The 19,487-nt window shown below is 39.5% G+C and overlaps 1 protein-coding gene and 1 long non-coding RNA gene across 2 annotated transcripts; one reads left to right on the top strand and one right to left on the bottom strand.

The window, feature by feature from the left end:
• Positions 1-6,229: 6,229 nt before the first annotated feature.
• Positions 6,230-8,445, top strand: LOC110730516 (ras-related protein RABA1f). Its single transcript, XM_021910317.1, has 2 exons — positions 6,230-6,835; positions 7,979-8,445. The coding sequence occupies exons 1-2, from the start codon at positions 6,615-6,617 to the stop codon at positions 8,409-8,411; spliced, it is 654 nt and encodes a 217-aa protein (XP_021766009.1). The 5' UTR covers positions 6,230-6,614; the 3' UTR covers positions 8,412-8,445.
• A 567-nt stretch (positions 8,446-9,012) lies between these two features.
• On the bottom strand, positions 9,013-13,436 carry LOC110730518. The gene is made up of 2 exons (XR_002513078.1): positions 12,869-13,436; positions 9,013-9,373 (listed from the first exon to the last, which is right to left on the bottom strand). It is a non-coding gene; the product is annotated as an uncharacterized LOC110730518 (long non-coding RNA).
• Between the last annotated feature and the right edge of the window lie 6,051 nt (positions 13,437-19,487).

Below are 19,487 nucleotides of genomic sequence, written 5' to 3'. Positions count from 1 at the left end.
TCTTCTTGTTTCAATTCGTGTGTGTTCCTTGTTCGTGTGCTTCCGCTTTCTTTGTGTGTTATTTGTGTGTAAGTTAGTTAGTTTTGGTGTGATGATTGGTGGTGAAACTCCGCCTCCGCCTCCTAAGAGTCCTCGTTATGAGCCTTTTTCTGCGTATTACCTTCATCCGAGTGAAGGTACGGGTGTGGTTATCAGCCCTATTATGTTAAAGGGGGGTAATTATGAGGAGTGGTCTCGTTCTTTGCGTAATAATCTTCATGCTAAGAACAATCTTTGATTTATTGATGGGACTATTGTCGTGCCGGATAAAACTTCTCCAGATTATGATCAATGGGGTATTGTTAACTCTATGCTCGTTGCTTAGATTGTGAATACCTTGGATGTTTTGGTGCGGTCTATTGTTCGTTTTCCCGACCATGTCAAATCCTTGTGGGATGATCTACGTGATAAATATTCTCTTGGCAATGGTCCTCGTATTCTTAAGTTAAAGCCGCAAATCGTTGATTGCAAGCAACGTGGAAGGCCGGTAGCCGTTTATTTTGGTGAATTGCGTAAGTTGCAGGATGAATTGGCTAGCTATTGTAAAATTCCCAAGTGTTCTTATACTGCTGCCCCGGAGTATGCGAAGATCATTGAGAGTGAGTTGCTTCACCAATTTTGTATTGGTTTAGATCCAAAAAAATTTGGTAGTGTTGTGTCGACTTTGCTAATGATGGATCATGTTCCCTCACTCAATGTGGCATATGCGAAGGTTGTCTCTGATGAACGTAAGCAAACTGTCTCGGATGCACATGATAATCGTCCAGAAAGTGCTATTGGGTTTGCTGCGTCTGGTTCAGCTCAGGGTGGTCGGACAAATTGGTTGAGGTGGAGATGTTCGTATGTGTAACCATTGTGGTAAAAAGAGGCATGTGAAGGAGAAGTGTTTCGACTTACATGGCTAGCCCGATTCCTTCAATTCTGGTGGGCGCGATGGTCAACGTGGTGGTAGGTCTGGCCGTGGGGTGGCTGCGGCAGCCGTGGTGGTCGTACGGCAGATTCTGGTGGCCGTGATTTTGCTGCGAATGTGAGTGGTTCTCGACAGTCAGGTGCGCAAGATATTAATGACAATGATCGTGGCTCGGCTCCAACTTTGACTGATGAACAGTGGCCGGCAATTTATGAGTGCAATTAAAAGTGCAAAGCCCACTAATTCTTCTTCTGATCAGACTTCTCATGGTATGTATAGTTCAAATGTGTGGATAATTGATACCGGAGCATCAAATCATATGTTGGGTGATTTGAATTTATTTTTTGATTTGTGTGATATTTTATCACCTGTTGGTTTACCTAACAGAAAAAGTACTACGGCCACTAAAGAAGGAAAAAAAAATTAAGTGATGGTTTAATTTGAAAGATGTTTTATTTCACTACTAGAAAACAGCTTAATTCCGACGGAACCGTTCCGACGGACAAGAAAATCCGTCGTAAAGTACGAAATTTCCGACGGAATTAAATTCCGTCGTAAATTTACGACGGATTTTTAATCCGTCGTAAATGGTATAATTTCCGACGGAATTAAAATTCGTCGTAATATATGGGCTTTCCGACGGATATTTCCGTAGGAAATTACTTTTTCCGACGGATTTTTAGTCCGTCGGAAATTTACGACGGAATTTTCTGTCGGAATTTTTTTTTTTTTTTTTTTTTTTTTAAAAAAATCAACCCTAGAATAACGTAACACTCCTCTCTTTTATCCGCCTCTTCTCCTCCTTATCTTTCCTCTTCTCTCTCCTCCCCTTCTCTTTCTCTGAATCTCACTCCCCTTCTCTTTCAATTCGTTCTCACTCCTCCTCTCTCTGATTCTCTTTCAATTCGTTCTCTTTCAATTCGTTCTCCTTCTTTCGTTCTCTGAATCTCACTCGTTCTCCTTCTTTATCTCTCCTCTACTCTACTTTCCACTCAAATCTCCCACCATAGCCGCCATCAACAACGAACAACGAACAACACCAACATCAACAACACCATCACCGGCATCAACATCAACAATAATATTCATCTATTTCGCCCTTACTCTCTCTCTTCATGCTTAAAACAAAGGTTTTTGGGTCAAATTCGACCATGAAAACTCTAGATCTAGAGTTTTTATGGTCGAATTTGGCCTCTTAAACCCAATTTCGAGGTTATGTGTGGTCTAATTAAGGTATGTATTTCGTTTTTTTTCAATTTTGATTTTATTTTGTTGTTTTATTGGAATTTTTTTTTACAATTTATGGTGGTGGTGGGTGGTGGCTGTTGGATGGAGACCGTATTTGTGGGTTTTATTTTGTTGTTTTATTTCGTTTTTTTCAATTTTGATTTTAATTTTTTTTATTTTTTTGTTAAATTCTGGATTGTGATGATTTTTGGTGGTGGCTGTGGTGATTTTTGGTGGTGGCTGTGGTGATTTTAGGTGGGTGGTGGGGTGGTAAATATGGTTAGGTGGCGGTGATGGTTGTAGGTGGGTAGTGGGGTGGTGGATCTGGTGTAGGTGGCTGGTGGGTAGGGTTCTGGTGTGGGTGGTGATACGGTTGGTGGGGTTGAGTGTGGGTTAGGTGACTTGGTGAGTTGCTGGTTGTGTGAGGTGGGGGTAGGTGGTGAGGGGTGACGGCTTGCGGTGGCGTTGGCTGGTACAGCGTGGCGGTGGCTTTTTTTTTTTTGTTTTTTTAAAGCATTTTTCGACGGAAATTCCGTCGGGCATTTACGACGGAATTCAATTCCGTCAGAATTTTACGAGGGACTTTGCCGTGCTTGAAAATGTTCTCGGCGAACTGAAATCCGTCGGAAATTCCGTTGGAAAAACCCATTTACGACGGAAATTCCGTCGGAAAAGGGTGTTTTTCCGACAACAACTTTTCCGACAACCAGTTACGACGGAATTCCGTCGCAAATGGGTTTTGCGACGGAAAACAAGGTGTTTCCGACGAAAAATTTCCGTCGCAATCAACCTGTTTTCTAGTAGTGTTTGTTCCGAAATTAAAATGTAACTTGTTGTCAATGTCTAAATTTTTGGAAAAACAACATTTTATTGTTCTTTTCACTTACAAGCTATGTACTATTTGTTGGGTTTCATAGTGTCCGACACTATGCGAAATGAAACCCTCCCAAAATCTTCACACAAAATAAAGTAACTAAACAAGCATATTAATTAATTAACAATCACATAATTAATTAACAAGGAGAGAGAAAGAAGAAAAGACGATCTTACCCTTGATGCGTGCTTCGCTCTTTCTAAGAGCTCATACTTAAGCGTAAAGCTCCGCAAATGCGCAAGCCTCCGACAGCTCTCATCCTCAAGACCCGACCGAACGGTCCCTACCCCGAAACTTAGTCGGGGCTACACCAAAAGAACTTAGAGTATTAGAACTAAGGTATCCTCTTCTTGGAGATCCCTTAAAGTTCACCACTCAAGTGTCCCTTCCCAATGCCAAATGATTAATATTTATAGGGAAGGGAGCTCTTGAATTCCAATCTCCCATCAATGTGGGAGAGTTGGTAAAATGCATTTTATTCAATTTATTTTAATTCAAAAATCAAATTAAAATGCAAGTGAATCAACAAACGACAAGTGTGAAGTAGTGAGCAAGAGGTTAGGTGAGGACCACAAGGGGGACCACCCTCCCCTTGCTCCCCAAGCAAACCCACACACACATGCCTTCACACGCACAGCCAACCACACGCAAGAGCAACCACATGCACAAGTTGTGGCTGACATGGGCGCAAGGCATGGCTGGCTGCCAACCTTGCTGTGCAGCACATGCACATGCTGTGCTGCCATCGCTAGCTAGCTGCTGCTTGTGCTAGGTGCTTCTACGCACGCACAACCCACAACACACGCACACATAGCACGCTGCTGCTGATGCGATGCTCATGCTAGGCGCAACCTAGTTGTTGCTATGCTTGCGGCTGAGTGCGAGGCCTAGCAGACTAGCACGCATGGCGCGCCAGCTGCTAGCATGCGTGCGACCAGGTGCACCAGCCCTGCAAGCATGCTCGACCAGCAAGCCTAGCACGCACATGCATGCTTGGCTTGCGGCATAGCCATGCGATGTGGTTGGTGTCCTATGCTAGCCTAGCCTTCGCGTGACTAGGCCAACGCGAAACTACGGCTTAACTTATATTTGTCGTTTGCTTGATTTCTCGTCTCGTCTCGTCGAATTCTAAATTCGACTCGACTTGCGACGCTCGGTTTCGATGCTCCAAGATCGATATCCGACGTCTTGTTCGTCATACTCTAATGACTCATTTAGTCCTTCGGATTAATTCGTTGTTTCGGTTCGGTTAATCGATTAGGTATGACCCAAAGGGTTCGGCCAAGATTAAGCTGTAATATTAATTATACATTAATATTATTGATCGGAAGCGGCCTTCAGCTAGGCATTCCGATCACTTGAACTCGCTGAATAATTAGCTTTCTAATAATTCTGAACCCTCTATCGGAATAATTAGCATGATACATGTATGAAAATGTAATGCAAATTTACACGTAGTATTTGAAATTAGGAGAGTATCGATACCAGAGAATATGAAGGAGGTAGGGAGCTTAAGCATGGAAGCAAGCCAATCCATAACAACTATCTCTAACTCCGTAGAGGCCGGAGAAGCGAGCCAGTTAAACCCAACGCTATTAAAAGCGTTACAATATAATCTGCAATATAATCTATGTCTTGACACAAGGGTAGTTGAAAATTTAAATGTATCAATTAGAATATTCAGCTGAATTAATTGATTTTTAAGTGGTTGTTTTAATAATATATATTGTTTCTCGTTAGAGAGAATGAAAAGAGCAATTAATTGAGGAGAATTTGGTGCTGAAAAATCTACCGCTAAGTCTGATAGTCCACCAATGAAAAAGAGTGGTGTATGTGACTATTCTTTTTACCAGGTGATTTTTTTTTTTTTTTTTGTACAAAAATCATCTTAACATGTAATTTTTTTATTGTTTTTTTTAATATCTAATAGTATGTGCTATACAATACTCCATAGTATATAATTGTCAAAAAAATGTAGTACAAAATCATCTTACCCAATATATCAAGTCGTTCAATCATCAATGACCAATAGTTAGTATTTATTCCTATAATACTTTGTACTCCGTATATGCCAAAGGTTGAAATAATAGTGTCACTTAAAACGATCATAATACCCTTCATCACTTCATGATCAATCCAAGGTTATTAATATTGGAAAATTAATAAATCCAACATTATTCAAGAAAGAATTATACATCAGTAGTACATTGCTCCACAACTGTACTAGACTACTAGTACAAAATCAGAAATCAAATGTAAAAATTCGATAAATGCTCAACCAAAACACGATAATAATCAGTATACCGAATGTCAATGTTCAATATGAACAATTTAATGGAATTAATAGTAACAAATTTCGATGTATGTGGAGTACTTTATTTAGATAAATAGTAATTGAAATTGTCAATGAACAAATAAATAAATAACAAACCTTGTAAATGGAGAACGTATATTTCCCACTTTCTCGCTTCCACGGTTCATAGATCAAGCATAAAATATGGAATGTTGGATTGTAGAATATAGATGTAGGATTGTAAAATATGGGTCATCCACAATCTTTTAAGTACTCCTTTGTAATTGTTTAGTAGATGCACTAAGGATGGAAGCATGGGTCATCTCGGTAAGTGTCACTGTTTTTTTTTTTTAGGGAAAGTGTTACTATTCTTTTACAAGCAATTAAATGATGCGATCAGCCGCACACAAAATTATTAATGAATATGAGTTAACAAACAAAACATCTAAATTTACGTGGTTCACGAACGATGTGTTAGATACATTTGAATTTAGTAAGAGGCAAATTTTTGTTGTTGTGTACTTGTGGTGCGAAACACATTCAAGTCATATTCTAGCAGGTTACGTTTATTAGTTTGGTTCACAAGCAATTGGAGTCATTAAATGTTGTTTTGAACGATTCAAGTACGGAGTATGTTATTTTACAATGATTGAAATTGAAAATTAATACCATTTGTGATTATTCCGTTTAATTCTTTGACGAAAAACTAATTCACAGTACTGCATTAAGATTAAATTAAACTTAAATTAAAAAACTTAACTGATTTCACCATATAAAAATTAACGGTTGAAAATAGTAAAATTTATTCGGAAATTTCCATAGTTAGTTCCAGCCTTAAACGCTTTGGGCTCATTATCCGGTCTTACTAATTCAATTTAAATTCAAGTAAGTTTGACTCGTGTCATCATTTTCTAACTTTAATATGGCCTCAGCCCAGGCTAGGTTTTCCATTATACCTTAACTATAAACACAATTATGGGACATTTTTTTATAATTTTTTTTTTGGAACAAAAAAAGAAAATCTAAGATCCATCTTTGATTTTGTTGATCACCCTTTTGACCCCACAAACAAAACAAAAACAGCCAATGGAAGCACGCAAATCTCTCGCTCAATAATTTCCATTTACACTTTGCATTTTTGCAAGCATAGCAACCCCCTCGAAAGCAGGAAGTTAAAGGTAGAGAAAAAGATATAGAAAGAGAGAGAATATTGCAAGAATATTATTGAAAAAAAAGAGAGAAATAATAATACAAAGAAAAAAATAATAACAATGGCGGCATATAGGGCTGATGATGATTATGATTATCTGTTTAAGGTTGTATTAATAGGAGATTCTGGTGTTGGAAAATCCAACCTTCTTTCTCGATTTACTCGAAACGAATTCAGCCTTGAATCCAAGTCCACCATTGGTGTCGAATTCGCTACTCGTAGCATTCGGGTTGATGATAAGATTGTTAAGGCTCAAATTTGGGACACTGCTGGGCAAGAAAGGTGACATAAACAATTGCTCACATTTTTGTTTTTACTAATGTATTGCTTCTGTCTCACATTGATTTAATTAATTCGTTGGTGTAGGTTTAACATGAGTTTTGTTTATTAAGTTTTGTTTATTAAGTTTTGTGCATAAAGGCGACGTTCCGAAATGAATAATACCATTACATATAGGGAAATTGATACAAAAATAATCAAAAATATGAGGGGAAAAAAATGTGCAAGCATTCAAAGAAATTGCATTAGACATTTAAAGTGGGTGCATGCACATTTTTTTTTTATGAAACAAAAAAAGGTAAGAAAAAGAAGAAAAATATTAAGAGAACCTCTTTACGAAGGAAACTTCTAATGTAGAATGCATGCGCACGTATTGTGTATGCATGTGTTTTGCGTACAAGTGAAACTTGAAAGTATAAATGGAGATTTTCATAATGACAGATTATTTGTAATGCTTTTGCTATTTGCTACATACAAAACTTAGGCTTTTGTTGTCCAATTTACTGCTATGCACATTGAATTGAGGATTAATTTGCATGTATATTGTCATTAGGATTGGATTTTTAGAAATCACCTACAATGGGAAGTTTAGCTATTGGTTAAAATTTTCGAGGAAGCCAAGTAATTTGGAATCGAGTTTTGTAAGAATCTCTAATGTTTTTGGTGCACTGTTGCTATGGTTGTTGAATGCTTGAAAACTATGTCATGTACTTGCGATTAACAAGTAAAGCAAAAACATTTGGAAAATTATATGGGATAGCATGTTAATGTGTCTTAGAAATGATCTTATAAAATGGGCACAATTAGGCTTTTGAAGCTGATTATATGCTGTGTATAGCTCAACATTTTATATGCAAGATTGAAAGAAAGATGATGCTTTGAATTAAGGCCAAAACTGTTTTCTTAGAAAGAAAAGAGGCAGAGAATTAGCTTTGACAGGACATTCAGCTTCCTCGTCTCACAGGCAGGATGCCCGAGTTCTTGTGCTAGTGTATCAATAAGCATGAGTAGCAATGTGCACCATCTTCATGGCATATTCTCCCCGTCTTTGGTTCTGATGCTGCTACAGTTGCTTCCCTATGAAATTTCGATTGTTTTGTCCTCAGTTGATTATGGTCTGACTTTAGATCTTTTGGCTTCATGAAGGTACCGTGCAATAACGAGTGCATACTATCGAGGAGCTGTTGGTGCATTGGTTGTCTATGATGTTACCCGCCATGTCACGTTTGAAAATGTGCAAAGATGGCTTAAGGAACTCCGTGATCACACAGATTCCAACATCGTGATCATGCTTGTTGGGAACAAGGCTGATTTACGTCACTTGCGTGCCGTCTCTGTAGAAGATGCCAAAGGCTTTGCTGAAAGGGAGAATACTTTCTTCATGGAAACATCTGCCTTGGAAGCATTGAACGTCGAGAATGCCTTTACTGAAGTTCTATCCCAGATATATCATGTTGTGAGCAGGAAGGCGCTCGACATTGGAGATGACCCAGCAGCATTGCCTAAGGGACAGAACATAAACATTGGCTCCAAAGATGATGTATCAGCGGTCAAGCAATCCGGATGTTGTTCCAATTAGTCAACAAAAAGGGGGGGGGGGGGGGGGGGACAGAAAAGTGCAGATTCAGAGAAGCAGGAAAATTGGAGAGGATAAAAAGTTATATTCTACTGATACACCCTGTTCATATCATTAATGAGGATTTAATTTGATTAGTTATTTGTATAGTTGCTTAACTCTAATCATGTAACTTTGAGTGGAAAAGTAGGATTTCCTACAGATCTTTCTGATTAGGCATGGACTTGTACGTCAGTTACTTTGATAGTATATTTATGTTTCATTCTTCTTGAATTTCAATTTTGCTATTTATGAACCTGTTTGTGCTTTTACACTCTTGAGTCTGGTGAGTATTCTTACCTTGTTGATAGGTTGATTCAAAATGTACGATGCAATTGTAAGCGATGTCTACTAAGATTAAAGGACAGCACAACATTCGGATAAGAATCAAAACTCCAACCTCTAAGTACGAAAGTGATATCTTCTTGGTCTAAAGGACAGCACAAAAGTTAGATAAGAATCGAAATCAAAACCTACAAGTTGGAAAATGACATTATTTTATTTTCCTTTGAAGCCTCAATTGATCTATCTAAATGCTGTATGTCTAATAACATAAGACAGGAAGAAAAAAAATACAACTTTTTTGGAATTTCCACAAAGGTTAAAACAATCTCCATCACTAAAATGCAGAGTTAGCATTTTCAAAATTAATAGCTAAAAAGAGATTTTCGACTTTCTGTACAATCACATACTAGTACTATACAAGTATAAGAAGTGAATCAAGCACACAGGGTAAAGCAAAAAGTCGAGCTCTCAAGTTCAGCAGGGGTTGAAAGGGAGTTTGAAAGGGTCACTAACATCCATACTCCATAAAGCCAATGGTCTGAAGGTCAGCTCCAACATAATATCTCATAATGACACAATGTACAGCAATAAAACAACCTGCAACATTTTCATGCACGTTCTGCCTGCAACTGTTTCTCCATCTGCAATATTGTATTACCCAATTTTAGCGCCTGACTAACATCAGAAATTGCAAACCACAAGAAGCAAGATTGGGCAACAAGCCTAATGTTCTGGGCAATAACTAACACAGAAATATGCTCAATCAATCGCTAAAAGAGAAAATTTATTCTTGATTAAGCCATCTCAATGAGATTTTTATCGTTTTGTGGGGGTTCTCATTAGAAAAGCATATCATAGAACAACATCAAATGTTCATCATGCACAGAGAAGGTTCATATGTTCATAGTCTTCGTACAATTAGAAAGTATACAAGCGAGACACAAAGCATGCTTTGATTTAATTAACAGGAACAGAAAAGCCAAATAGCATAGCTTGCTGCTTTAGGAATTAGGTTCTTTCATTTTGGTAGAAAACTGTGCTTAAAGTTCATAGAATATCTCAATCAACAAACATTTTTTCATAAACACCTTCATACGAAACAAAGCATGTCCTTCATTTATATCATCTTGTTGATAACCTCATCCCAGCTTAGAGTTTACCTTTACCAAAAGAGGGTGTCTCGATTCAGTTAGCACTTAGCAGTTAGCCTTTACCCATGTTTGCTCTAAAGTTGAGCCCCCACCCACTCACTTTTCTCTCTCTATATTATCTCCCTCTTATATCCAATGCTCTAGCTCAATGATAAGATTGAAAACCCTAACCTGAAATTACTAAGCAGTGCCAATCACCATGCACAAATTTATATCAAGTAGCCTCATCCAAAATCTTGGCCATACAGTTTATCAAAAGCAAATTTCAGCCATGCATGGCACCCCTTTACAGATGCTGTACTTAAATTTCAACAGTCTCCTCCATGCTTATCAGGCCAACTCGTCATGCAATATAAATCTTCTCACGCCATGAGAGAAGTCATTAAGGCAAGTCTCTTTGCATACATTTGGCTGTTCCTTCCATCTACCAATGCATTTCATCATGTCCAGCATATAAGATAGACATTAACGTTGTTAATACAACTACTATAGTTTGGTCACCCATATTCCATATTGGGAAAAATAAATAAATTACAAAAGAAACTCTATCTTGACTAGGGATGGCAATTTACTCCGGGTTCGATTCGAATCCAAACCAATCCGATGAATAAACTCCGATCCGAATCCGATAATAGAAAGTCCGAATCCAAGTCCGCTAGAAAAAGTCCGAGTCCAAATAGGAGGTGGAGCGGACTTGGATCATGTATAGGTTCCGATCCGATTAATCCGAGTCCAAATCATTAGAAGATATGGGTCTTTTTCTGTTATTATACACGATATGAGCCTTTTTCTGTTACTCAAAAAATAAATATGTGGTTATAAAACCTAACCAATTCATTTCCCCCAAACAGCCGCTACCTTCCTTTTTCTTTGATTCTTCTCCAATGTAACCCCTTTCTCTCTCCTCTCAACACCTCATTCTTTTGATTTGTCACTATAATCAGATAATCTCTAGCAAATAAATACATGCAAGAAGGGAGTAGATATCCAATTAATTATTAAACAAGATTGGTTGCTGAACTTCTATTGGAACGGTCTTGGCTTTTTTTTTTTTTGTCTTTTTTTATGTTATACGAAGTATAACTTCATAATATGAATTACTATGTGGTCTATGTCCATCATTCCACTGCAATACTTCTTTTTTTTTTTGGCATTTATTGTAAATTTATATGGATGAATATCAATTTTACATTATTTGTCTGTTGTTTTAATTGTTCATGATGTTAAATAACTGGATTTGGATTCGGAGTTTCGACATTTTGGAAGTCAGAAATTCGGACGGAGTCGGACTCGGATCCAGATTCGGATCCGAATTTGTAGTCCGTTTATAAATCGGATCAGATTCGGATCCTATTAAGTCCGATCCGAATCCGACCCGTTGCCATTCCTAATCTTGACCTTTAGATGGGTTCAAGACATCCTCCAAACTAAACTTGAGCTACCCAAATAGTTTAGGAGTATTTCGTCAAAGTAAAGATGCTGAGCACAGCAACCAGTAAAGTTGAGATCTCATGTAATGCCTACTCACAACAGTCACAAGTCTCACAACTCAATTCCAATACTTACTAGACAAGGAAATTGGTAGGAGCATGAGAGTAAAGCTTTATTGGAAAACCACCACACAAAAATCCTCACCAAACTACAAACCCAAATGATTATTTCATCCAAGGTAAACATACTTTCATAACACCTCCCTATCCTAGTGGGTTAGAGAGGTAAGTAGCAGAATAAGTATAAGATCACAAGAATTCATGTCAAAGAAAAGTTTGCACAAGACTAAAAGCTATACACCATCGAAGATGAGAAACAACTATATTTCTGGGTTCCCCTCATAATTTAGAAAGATAAACAATCTACAGGATCCACCAATTAATGATCTTTTACATACTACGGACACATATACTTCTTACTTCCTCAGTTCTCACATCAAAAGCTAACTCCTTAAGACAATAGGAACCTTCAAAAGCTTGGGGTAGGCGCAGTGTGGTCAGTGAAGTAATCAGCAGAACACAGATGCATAAGATTAGAAGAAATCATGAGCTACAGTCCTAGAAAATCTTGCACAATACTTAAACTAACACAGACACTGTTGAAAGAGAACTAGCTATATGTTTGGGGTTCCCCTGAAAAGCTGGAAATGAGAGCATATTAATTTCATACACTGAGAGGCTCTACCTATCCAACCCCTCTCTGCTAAGATCTCCCTAGCCGCCCCCTAACCAACCTATCCACGAAGCATAACATCGTTACAGCTATAAACATGCCTAAGACAAAAAAGTTAGGTTATTAAAATAATGATTAAACCATTCCATTTTCCCCTTCCCTCCTCAGTCGTGTCTACCCGCACAATCATCTTTAAACCAAAGACTTGCTCTTTCATCAAACTTGTCTAAATGATAAGCAATTCAAGCCCAAAATTAAAGACAATATCATCAAAATACAAATAGTTACTACATTAATCCTAAGCCCTGACCCTTCATTTTGCCTCAACTGCCTATACAGGATAATCAACACTCGGACATGGGTATGACACTTAACACTTCATTTTCGATTAAAAAAAAAAGAAAAAAAAAAAAAAAAAAAAAAAAAAAAAAAAAAAAAAAAAAAGATAGTTGCATAGACCCTTCATGCCGAATCCAAGTAACTTAGTTTACACATATACATTGGGCATTTGGGCTCCCTGAACTTTCACATGCCTACTCAAATCAACAATCTCACAACCAAACATAATCATCAAACATTCAAATTACCCCACTAAATCACCAATCTCACAAGCAAACAACACAACATTCCCATTATACTAGTATATTACACATCACACAACTCTACTCAAATCACAATAAATCAAGATTAAAGCTTCCAATCAGAAAACGCCCCAAATAACATTTCCCCTACAAAAATACCCAGGAAAACAAAACCCCATTTGACAAATTGAGTAAAACAATAAAGTTCATAAACAAAATTGGAACAAGATCAAGTACTAACCCCAGAATATCATTTTTCTCCTTGATTTTGAGCAGAAGTTGAAGAACCCTCAGATTTTCTATGATCAGATTCTTTAGAAGGAAGAGGGTTACCACCTTTGATGATCCAACCAAGAGCAAAGAAGGCACCACCAGCAAGAATAGCAGTACCCCAAGCATGAGAATACCATCTGCTGTATTGCCTTATAGCAAACCTCCATTGATCTCTCAAAGTTGCAGCATCCGGGTTGAATGATTCGGGTGGGTTTGGAAAATGGGCCCTTTGACCCGAATTAGACCCATTAATGGTGCTGCCATTGTTGTAAGCTTCAATTGAGGGTTTTGTTGACGGTGATTTAGATGTTGATTGTGGGGTAGATGGTTTTGGGCGTTCATGGTGGGTTTTCGGGTTATTGGGTTCTGCCATTTTTGTGGGGTTTTTTTAAGTTTTTAGCTTTGAGAACTCTTCAATTCATCTTGGTTTCTCGCTTTTTTTTTTTGGGTCACAACTCACAACAAAACTGGCGGTGCGCTTGTGCATTGAAATCATCAAATGTCCAATGTGTTGTAAGTTTGCCATCTGTCATGGTTAGTAGATGTGCATGGAAATCGATATCGTTACCATTTGGATAGCACTAAAAAACAATGCCCATATAGTCGTATCAAATAAGATAAAGGTTTAGGTATTTAAAATTATAGATCAAATATAAAATACGTCATAAGATGATTATGTCACACACTTAAACACATACTCAATTTGTCCAAGCCATCAGGTTAATCTAAGTAGCTTAGTTTACACATATCAATGGGTAAGGTCATAAGGGTGCTGAAGAATCCGTCTAGATCGTACAAATAAACTACATAGTAAATTAGATCAATTGTAGACCAAACTAAAGAGACTTGTCTAGTTTCAAGGTCGAGAAATATGCATTTTTAATTGGAAAATTTGTCAAAAATAAAATAACCATTTGATTATTCTAAAATAAAGCGACCATTCCATTATTCCAAAATAAAACGAACTTTAACAAACATCTGCTCAAAATAGAATGAAAAACAGGTAACCTATTTAATAAGTCAACTGGACATGTGTCGTAGTGTGCTTTGTTAGGATTTTAACAATTTCTCCTTTTCAAATTTTTTCCCGACACGATTGAAAAACCTTTAGAAACCATTCTCGGAGTGGATTGGTATTTTTTGTAAAATTGTGCATAAAAACCTCAAAAATAATTACAACTAATTTACTCCTTCAATGTAATTTTGCAGATTTTATATTATGAGTTATTTTCAGACATTAAACAATTAACTTTCTTTTATTAAACGTGTTTATAAATCCATATTATTTTAAAAATTTTGTCGTATTACAAAAATCTAAAATTAGTTTGATTCAAGTGTTGGACATATTTTATCGGTCCCTAATTTGAATCCATTTGTAGCATAATTGATCCAGTCCCTGGGTGTTAAGTAAATTTTCAAGTTTTTAGTGTTTGATACAATCCGTTCAGTTTTGGACGTGAAAACCCGTTCCATGAACTTAAACTTTCACAATCCATCGATCACTAATCTTGTTTAGGGTAAAAATACCCAAGACCACTTGGCCCAATGAGATGGCGACACATGTCACCTCAGGAGAGGTTCACAGAGAACCAATCCCCTGCTGACACGTGGCATCTCCAATCATTGGGAAAAAGGTGGCCTTCATGGCCCAATTCCCGAGATAGCCCACCATTCCTAGGTTTCCGTAACCTAGGATGGCAACACGTATTTCGAGACCCTATAAATAGGGAGATGATCCCATCATGGGATACATTCAGAAATATTCACAAAAATAGAGCAATCATTAATTGCAGATATTCACTCGGAATCCGAGAAGATACTTTACTTTTCGCACTTTTTACAGACTCCACACACATTCTAACTTGATCGTCAGAGGCGAAACTCCACCCAACCGGAGTCTCCGTTGTTTTGCAGGTACAGGCGCCCGGAATCCAGTCTTGGAATTGTAACTCTCCCACAAGACACAGAAAACCCCGAAACATTTGGCGTCGTTTGTGGAGAGAGTGTTTTAAAGATGGCTTCACATGAGTCTGTATCACCTGCTAATGAGAAACGGCCTTTGGCCGAAGTTAAGGTCTATACATACCAAGATAGTGGTGACGACTTCGACGTCGACACCTATGTGGCCCCAAACAGGTCACTTAGAACAAGGCGCACCCGTCCTTTAGAAATAAAGGAACGAGGCATTGAACAAGCTGGCCCAAGTGAGCCAGCCGCAAAGCCGTCTGAACCCCAGGTGGCAGAAGGCACCGCCCCTGTTACTCAAAACGAGCTCATGGAATTCATGACAAGTTTCAAAGGGGAAATCAAAGATCTGATCAACAATAAGACGGCTGGCACCAACAGGGGTCAGTCGGCCAAGAAACCTTCTCCCTTAGGGAAGAAGAAGCCTATTAAAGATCGTGTGCCTACTCCTCATCCTAAACCAAAGAAGAGGGACTGGCCCATGGTTGATCTGTCTAAAATTCAATTTCCTGAAATAGGGAAGAGGAAGGTTATCCGGCAAGTTCAGCCAGATGGATCAAAGAAAAATTATTCAGATGCCCGGATGTTAATCGAGCAAAAGAAAAGTCAACAAATGTCTGAGTCGGCCTCAACGTTGACTTACCTAGACAGCTTTCAGAATACCTCGATGAGGTATTTGAAATCAAACCAAGAGGGTCAATCAGGCGGCCTATCCGTCCACTCTGGCCCTCAGATAATCCATCCGGCTCCTTATGTGCCTCAGCAGCCATACATGTCGTATGGGCAACCATATATGTAGCCGGCTCTCTTTGGGGGTCAGGCGGCATAGAATGTCCTACCTTTGGATTGGCAGCTTCGTCTGCTCAAACTTGGGGGACAGCCTTCTGCGTTCTCCAAGGAGATAATCGAGGCGGCCCAGCCGGCCAAGGTTAAGAATGTGTTGGTAAGTACTTATGATGGTATCACCAACCTAGAAGACCACCTAATGACTTACACCAACCTCATGTACCTACAGGGGTTGACCGATGCTTCCCGGCTACATTGAAGGGCATTGCCCAACGATGGCTTGGCAACCTGCCAGCCGGATGCATACACAGCTTCAAGACGCTTGCGTACTTGTTTGCTTCCAACTTCTCCATGAACATCCCTGCAAAGAAAACAAGTCTAGACTTGGGTGCTATACAACAGGGAGATAGAGAAGGGCTTAGGTCCTACGTCAGGCGGTTCAATCTGATGAGAATACATATTTAAGGTCTGTCTGACGAAGTGGCTCACACAGACTTCTTTAAGGGTCTGAAAGACGGGTCGACCTTTAAGTTTGATCTCGTCAGGAAGAGGGTTGCTACCCTCTAAGAAGCTTTGATGGAGGCGAAAACCTATATACAGGTGACTGAGCTGTGTACCATCAGTAAGTCGTCGGACCCTAAAATGTCTGACAAAAAAGAGAGTCGGTCTGCTTAGCTAGCTAAAAAATAAGAGAGCAAGAAATGAAAAGAAGTCTGGATGGCTGATAACTCTGATCAGCCATCCCAGAAGAAAAAGAAAGAGTTAAAACTGTACGTCCCCAAGTACGAGTTTAATAAGGACTGCTACTCCATCCTCATGGAGATTAAAGATCGGGTGACAATTGAGAAACCGGCTGCAATGAAAGGTTCCGTTAAAAATCGGAACAAGAACAAATACTGTCATTTCCATGAGGACATAGGCCATGACACCAACGATTGTTATAGCCTCAACGGTTGTTAGACCATCTGGATGATAAAGGGGTGCTGAAATCCTACATTCTGAAGTCCAAGGTGACCCTGAAAACAAACAGTGGACATCCGTCCAAAAAGGCAGCCCAACTTGCTATTAGTTTGGACACTGATGAAGAGCCGATCTATACAATAGTAGGCAGCTTTGCTGGAGGGGGTCTAACCATCCGGGGCATTAAGGACTATATCAGGCGGCTGGATGTTAACTCAATTGATGAGGGCCAGGCGTCAAAAGACACCTTTCCTAAGGTCATTATTACTGAGAAGGACAAGGGCAAGGTCAGGCGGCTGCATGATGACCCCATAGTCATTGAATGCAAGGTGGCCAACCAGAGGGTAGGCCGGATCCTTATCGACACCGACAGCTCGTCTGACCTTATCAACTACAAGTGCTTGGCAAAGCTCAAGTACAAGCCTAGTAGTATGCACAAAGTTTCTCACCCCTTAGTTGGTTTTCGGGGTGGATTTGCATCCGGTGGGGAGGATTGACCTGCCCATCCGGCTATGAGAGAAGGGGGAAAGACGTCATATGGTCATCAAATTCTTGGTTGTTGAAGAATTGACTGCCTATAATCTGATATTAAGTCGTCCAACCCTCAACGAATCCAAGGTTATCCTCATCCCATCCCTCATGCTGCTGAAATTCGAGAGGGATGATGGGTCAGTGGGTTCACTTAATGGGGATCAGAAGACGGCACGGGAGTGTTATCCCTCAGACGTCAAGCACGGGACCAGTTGGTGGCCATAAAAAAAGAGAAGCAATAGCAATCACTGACCGGGAAACGGTTAGATGATCTCCGTCCACTACCGGCTAGTGAACATATTGACATCATTCTAGACGATACACATCCGGAGCGAACTGTTAAGGTTGGGACGGCTGCATTTGCACAATTGAGTGCAAACTTGCACCATTTGCTGAAAGAATTTAAAGACATTTTTGCCTTTGTAGTGAGATGCCAGACGTCAGCCCGGATCTCGCTATCCACAAACTCGCCGTTGATCCGAAAAGAAGCCTGTTAGGTAAAAGAAGAGAAATCACGGTGAAGAGAGATCTCAGGCGGCAGCCGCTGAGGTTAAGAAGCTGATGGATGTTGGGTTCATTTGAAAATGTTACTACCCAGATTGGGTAGAAAATGTTGTTCTTATCAAAAAGCCGAATGGTACCTGGTGCATGTGTGTTGACTACACAGATCTGAATAAGGCATGTCCGAAGGATAGTTATCCACTCCCAAAGATCGACAATCTGGTCGACTCTATAGCCGGTCATGCCTTGATGAGGTTTATGGACGCCAACTCAGGCTTTCATCAGATACCCTTGTGGAAAAAGATCAAGAGCAGACGGCATTCGTCACTGATCAAGGGTTATTTTGTTATACTGTGATGCCATTTGGGTTGAAAAATGCGCCTGCTACTTTCCAACGAATAATTAATACAGTCTTCGTTTATCAACTTGGGAGGAATGTAGAGGCGTACATAGATGACATGATAGTCAAATCTAAGCAACAGACGGATCACCTTGCTGACCTTCGAGAAACATTCACCACCCTCAAGCGGCATAAGGTCATGTTTAATCCCAAGAAGTGTGTCTTTGGTGTTGAGTCTGGAAAGTTTCTCGGATTTTTTATTGATTAAAGGGGAATAGAGGCCAATCCAAAAAAGGTATAGGCGGTAATTGACATGAAGTCACCCCGCACTGTTAAAGAGGTTCAAAAATTAACCAGTTGTTTGGTGGCATTGGGGAGATTCCTCAGCCGGTCAGGTGACAAGTGCCTCTATTTTTTCCAAGCAATCAAAAAGAAGACAAGATTTGAATGGGAGGAGGATGCTGAGGCGGCATTTTAGAAATTGAAATAGCACTTACATTCATTGTCAAGGCTTGTGAGTACCCTACCACAGAAGGTGCTTTACATGTACTTGGCCGTCTCAGACCATGCCCTCAGTGTTGTTCTCTTGGCTGAGAGAGACGAAATCCAGCTCCTGGTCTATTTCATTAGTCATGTTCTTCAGAATGCTGAACTACAGTACCCCATGGTTGAAAATTTTGGTCTTGCTCTCTTCATGGCAATCAAGAAGTTGAAACCTTACTTCTTGGCTCACCCGGTTATGGTCTATACAGACCAACCTCTCAAGCAGTCAATGACAACTTTGGAGTCATCCGCCAAGATGCTCAAATAGGCTATTGAAATGCAAAGTCTTGAAATCACTTTCGAACCTAGGAAGGCAGTCAAGGGTCAGGCGTTTTCCGACTTCATTGTCGAAATGACAAGGCCGGCTGAGCCGGAGAATCTTGATCAGGTTTGGAAAGTGTATGTAGACGGGAGCTCTACTATGAACGGCTGTGGTGCAGGGGTTATATATGTCAGTCTCCAAAAGGGGACAAGTATGAATATTCACTACGGTTCAAGTTTCAAGCCTCAAATAATGAGGCGGAATATAAAGCCCTGCTAGCCGGTATCCGAATATGTAAGACAGCAGGGGCAAAAAAAGTTGACGCCTGCTCTGATTCACAACTGATTGTCACTACTAGAAATAGGCCGTTTTACGACAGACCAGTTCCGACGGACATGTTTTTCCGTCGTAAATTCCGACGGATTTTAATTTCGTCGGAAATTAACGACGAATTTCCTACGGAATAAAAATCCGTTGGAATTTATGGGCTTTCCGGCTGAATATTCCGTCGGAAACGTAATCTTTCGATGGAAATGAAATCCGTCGGAAATTTCCGACGGATTATTCTGTCGAAACATTATATTTCCGACGGAAATAAAATCCGTCGGAAATTTCTGACGGAATATAATTAAATAATAAAAAAACCCTAAAAACACTAGAAAACCCGGTTCCCCCTCCCCTAACATTTCTATTTTCTCT

Source organism: Chenopodium quinoa, unplaced genomic scaffold, assembly GCF_001683475.1.
Source record: "Chenopodium quinoa cultivar QQ74 unplaced genomic scaffold, ASM168347v1, whole genome shotgun sequence".
Taxonomy (NCBI): domain Eukaryota; kingdom Viridiplantae; phylum Streptophyta; class Magnoliopsida; order Caryophyllales; family Amaranthaceae; genus Chenopodium; species Chenopodium quinoa.
This window is presented reverse-complemented; position numbering and strand designations above follow the sequence as displayed.